The 5,543-nt window shown below is 41.5% G+C and overlaps 1 protein-coding gene across 2 annotated transcripts in view; it reads right to left on the minus strand.

The window, feature by feature from the left end:
* The window catches only part of CPNE8 (copine 8), a 181,983-nt gene that overhangs the window by 36,950 nt on the left and 139,490 nt on the right, over positions 1-5,543 (minus strand). For both annotated transcript variants that reach the window (XM_019509385.1, XM_019509386.1), the window contains exon 15: positions 1,039-1,141. In XM_019509385.1, the coding sequence (XP_019364930.1) occupies positions 1,039-1,141 (103 nt within the window). The remainder of the gene's footprint in view (positions 1-1,038; positions 1,142-5,543) is intronic.

The raw sequence follows: 5,543 nt of genomic DNA on the forward strand, positions 1-5,543 counted from the left end.
TCTACCAGGGCTTCCTATTTTCACAACTCATGCCACTCTACATCCCTGCCCTGTGCCCCACACCTGGGATGCTCATTTTAATTTTTGCTGGGACTGGCCTCTGAAATCAGGGACTGTCCCAGCCAAATCAAGACATGAGGTCCCCTTACTCTTATGGGAAGGTGAATTTTTTCCTGTCCAAATCCTAACTAAATTCTAAACAACAAATATTTATAAAAATACTGGATGTTAGCCTGCAGTTCTATTTTTTTCAAACAGACCAACAGTTGCGTTAAGTCTTGAGAAAGCTGATGGGAAAATCTAATATGGGCAATTCCCTGTTTCCATGGAAAATGGAGGCAAACTTGGATTCAGGACTTGTCTAAGGAAGAACTGTCGAGAATCCTTTGTCTCCAGACAAACACACGTGGCAGGCTCCTAGTATTCCTTTGAAGAAGAACTTCACATGATTTTTAAAAAGATTTTTAGCTAAATATCCATGAATTGCTTCATCAGCTTTAATGTTTTTCTCTTCAGGATGGCTAAACTTAAAATGCTTTAAAGACAATACCTATCTTCCATCCTCTGCTCAGAAATTACTCACCAGAGTGACCACTTTCACACAGCTCTGGAGCCCAGGGGATGAACCCACTATATTTTGTTCACCCCTGCACGCCCACACCCCTCCCCAAACAATGAATTCAGTCACAAAAGGGAAAAGAGGGAACGAACAGCAGTGTTCACCCCCAGGCTCTGGAGCTGCACAAAAGCAGTGGCTCTATCCAGAGAGCCCATGCTGACACGCCAACAAGCATCATCTGGCCTCCAGGCTGTAGCCTGAGCAGCACTGTACAGCATTAGCTAAACAGCAAATTTCCTCAGAGCAGTGATTTACTAAAGCTGATTGAGATTCAACTTTTGGTTTCTGTGGGTCTGTATGCATAATTATTTTTATTGTCACGGAAGAGCAGTTAATTTAGGATACTAGCTTATTGTCTAAAATATTCAGATGTAGAAACGCAGCACTTTGGAATTATAGAAAGTTTAAAGAGTACTTACGTTAACTATGGACTCTTTAGTTTGAGCCATGTCTGAAATAACTCCATCTGTAATTATGAGAAGAACAAAATACTGGGAGCCATCTTTTACTGAAGAAGCATATCTAAAAAAATAAAAAAAAAATCCCAAAATATTTTAATAGCACTTAAAAGCCAAAAAGCTTTAAACAAACAGATTAACATGAGAATCTATACTTTAAAATTATAACCAGCAAAGACTAAGGTAAAACTAAAAGTTCATATTAGATATCTAAAAGTAAAGACAGGAATTATTAAAACTGAGGAGGAATTTGCTGGCATGTGAGTAGGAAATACTGCTATGGGCTGGAAGCACTGTGGAACGATTAAGAATAATTAGGAATGTGCATATGGTATGAACATCTTGATAACTACTTGGAAGTATTTGTGAGTTTTGCAACAATTTGTTATATAACAGACGGGGTGCACCTACACGTTCAAATGCTGTGGGATGAGTTTACTTTAGAGTAATTTACTCTGCAGTAAACTTACCCTGGGCAAGTGTCTATACATGAGTGCATTTAGGAGCAGATATGCTCTCAATGGGACCAGTGCAGAGCAGGCTGCTCCCACCCTGCTCTGCCCCCCTGCAGCAGCTCTAGGCTACCCTTGGGTGCTCACAGCCTAGGGACTGGCAGGGAGCACAGAGCCAGAAGACAGCTGGCTCCTGGCAGGGGCTAGGACATTGCTCCTTGCCCCCAGGAGCTGCATGCTGCAAGGGTGGCTCCACCACTGAAGCCTGGGTGACGACAATGTCTCCCTGCCCTGGCAGCAGAGAGCTCCCAGCCCTAGACCCTCATGTGGGGGCACAGGGCTTGGAAAGAGCTGTGAGGGAGGGGCAGGACCCAGTTCCCTGCCCTGATATACTGGGCGAGGGGTGGAGAAGAGAGGGGCAGCTAGCATCAAGCCCCCAAATCTCCCTGTGTCGATGGTGGCACTTACTGTGCAGTAATTTGCTCTACTGTGCATTAAAGCATCTTGGGTAGATGTGCCTAGGAGAAATGAAATTAGCTAGTCTCTACATGATCTGCAAAGACTGTGGGAGAGCTACCTTGAGATGTACACAGTAACACAGGTTACAAAATTAACTGTTTCTTAGATAGCAGAACAAATAGCAGTAACAGTGTCAACGAGAACAGTCTGATACAGTTTCCATGCAAAATGCTATTGTTAGTCAATGACCTGTACTCTGGCCAGCAGCCAGGGGTACTATTCAAGTTAATACATAAAGCACTATATATACAAGAGTTTCCGCACAATAAGGTAACAGTGCTTTTGCAGAGCAGAGCTTAGCTTCTTTCCAGTAGACCCTCGGGTGGACAGCAGGGTTCACCCCAAACAAAATAAGTTAAAAAGCAGTTTTTCTCCTTTGATAACTAGCCTGAGAATCTGCTCCTCTTTATTTGTAGGCCTCCACATTTCTTCAAGTCTGGTATTTATCCTAAACATTTACTTGCAGCTACTTGGTCTTTTCTAAATGCCAGAGCATTATTGGGCCAACTGTATAGATTTAGCTGACTTTTATGAGGTGCCAACACTACTGCTATCTTTAGTGATTAGCTGTAAGTAATGACAGGAAGGATTCTGGAATGCATCAAGGCAGAATCCAAGAAAATAAATGAAGGGACGAGAATACGCCACCACTAAATCTCTAAAAGAAACTTAAAAAAACCTGAAACTTGTATTTCTTTGTATAATATGCAGGCACCTATTCTGGATACCTTTGAGAAATAAATGGATGCTTAAATCTTGCTGGGGTGATGTGACCACAGCTGACTTCCTGCCCCTTGGGCAGGGAGCTGGACCTGATGATCTTGCAAGGTCCCTTCCAGCCCTAATGTCTATGAAATATGCATGAATTCTTCCAAGCTTAAGAGATAATGATGAAGAAAACAAATAAGGTTGTATTTCAACAGCCAATCAGCTCATCAGTACTCATGAGATCTGTAGAGTAAACCTCAGTAACAAAAAAATATCGCTGGACATCAGCGTCAGCTGGGGCAAGGTATTAAAAAAATACTAGGGAGGAAGGAAGTGGGAAGGGGGGAAAGGGACTCAAAAAATTATATATTTGCTATATCAATTTTATTCTGATCTTATTCTCTCTGGAGTTCTGTTTTTAATCCAATGACTATGTAATGTAAAACAGAACAAACAGTCCAGGAACTAGAACCCTGATTTTTCATCTTTTTTTGAAAAAAAGGTACAGAGACAAGCTCCTTTTTGCTTACTCTCATTCTGGCCCAATGATCTTGCATTGTTGGTTTCAGTGACCCAGCTTCAGCCAGCCCAGGAATTCCCTGGTCCTCTCCTGGGAAATGGGAAAGGCAGGTTTCAATCTGGTTCTTCCAATTTCTAGGTGAGTACTCTAACCACTAGCTTTTTAATATAATATATATTATTGTTGTGCTTTGAACTTAACTCAATGCTGTCAGTAGGTGCTACACATACACAAACATGCCTGATCGACAGGATTCCTTCTGGGATGTAAAACAAAATAAAAAAGTACTCTGCCTTGTATCTGGATCACAAGTTCTTAGGTGCCTGCCTGCTCAGACTGCAGCTCCTCTGTATATGAGCAGGAGTCTAAGTTTAAGCAGTTGAAGTACCTTGTAGTCTGAAATAGAGGTGCTAAATTAATTTGAGTTGAGAATTCCTAAGTTACATATTTGAACTCAGGTGCCTTAGGCATGCTTAAATACCATTTTAGATATCTAAAGTACTTCTCTAATGCTTACTCTAATGCATATATCAGTTTCTCAGCAGAATATGCCTCTGGTATATTTGCCCTGTAGGTAGTTTTGGAGAGAAGGGATAAAGATTTCATTACTATATAATGTGGTGGCAATTTATCAAGTAGATTTTTTTCACAATGGAAAAATGTTTGCAAAAGAAGGATACGAGACAATTGTACAGAAATAATGTAATAAACACCCTACTATTCCTGCACATATATGATCAGCTTTTCAACCTCTACCTTTTTTTAAATTTCAAGAAAAATTTAGCTCATTAAAACCTCCTGCAGATGATACCCAGGCTAGATGGAACCGTTTTTTCTTTTTTACATGGAGAAAAGATGACCAACTGACAAAATAACTAAAAATAAAAATAGGCCAGATAGGTGAAAAAACAGATGAGGGAAGCATTGAAGAAACTGAATATAATCTAAGTTCACTGCTCCTTTAGCAGCTAAGAAAAAACGGAGGGACATGTGGGCCACTTTCTCAATTATAAAGTCAGAATTCTCCATAAGGAAGAGTAGGAAGAAGGAAAGGTGAAAAGCCTCTTCATCAAAACTTTTCACGTTTCATTGCCAAGAGGCACAACGCTCCACACGCGGGTACTACAAGTTGAAAAACCTTGCATGAAAAATATTCAGCTTCTTTAAATTTTCAAAGACATAATTTTTCCAGTTTTTGGTTTCTCCTTTCCTGTACCTTTTTTCTTTTCTGTCATTGAATAAAACAAAACATGTCTACATTTTATTTCATTTTATTTACTTTTGCATTCTCCTCTCTCTCATTTTTTTCTTTTGCTATACTCCACTTTTATGTTTATCCTCTCCTTGGTATAAAACCAGAAGAGATCAACAGCAGCGGTGACCCCTCATGGTCAAGGATGATCATTCCCAGGGGTCAAGTAAGGAGTTACAGATGAGTATGCTGATGGCTAAGAAGGCCAGTCCTAGAGCCACAAACTCTCTGACAGATGCCACATGTAGTAGCTAAATAGAGAATTGGACCACAGATTTCTGGATCTTGTTTCCTTTTCTTCAGCTTCTGTTGTTTTACTCATCATTTTTTTGCCTCTGAGGAAAAGCATCGCACCCTAGAGTAAAATATACCATCTCTCACAAGGCATCGCCATGTAGCCTTGTCCCAGGCTAGTTCTTCCCAATCTGTGATGTCAATGCCACATTTCTTGATGTTCACTTTGAGAGTATCCTTGAAATGTTTCCTCTGGCCTCCAGGTGTCCTTTGTCCTTGGCTGAATTCGGAGTATAGCAGTTATTTTGGTAAACACACTCAGGCATGTGCACACAATGCCCTGTCCACCACAGCTGATGCTGAATGATCATCACTTCCATACTGGTGGTGGTAGCGTCAATGATGACACTGGCATTTGCGCTTTGATCCTCCCACTTTATGCCAAGGATCTTCCAGAGATAATGCTGGTGAAGGCATTCCAGGCTTTGCAGGTGGTCCCTGTAGGTCATCTGAGCTTCACAGCCATAGAGAAAAGCTGGAGTTACCACAGCCTTACATAGTAAGAGCTTTGTCCAAGTCCTGATGCTGCGATCGTTGAACACACAATGGTTCAGTCGTCCGAAGGCAGAGCTGGTATATCGGATCCTATACTGGATCTCCTCATTGATGTTGGCCTTCTTTGAGATGGCTACCGAGGTATGCAAAGTGTGGCAATCCATGGAGAGGCAGAACAGATCAAGGAGCACAGCTGAGGCGGATCCGGAGGGGAAGCCCTTCGGCG

Source organism: Gavialis gangeticus, unplaced genomic scaffold (assembly GCF_001723915.1).
Source record: "Gavialis gangeticus isolate Ggan-Ray unplaced genomic scaffold, GavGan_comp1, whole genome shotgun sequence".
Taxonomy (NCBI): domain Eukaryota; kingdom Metazoa; phylum Chordata; order Crocodylia; family Gavialidae; genus Gavialis; species Gavialis gangeticus.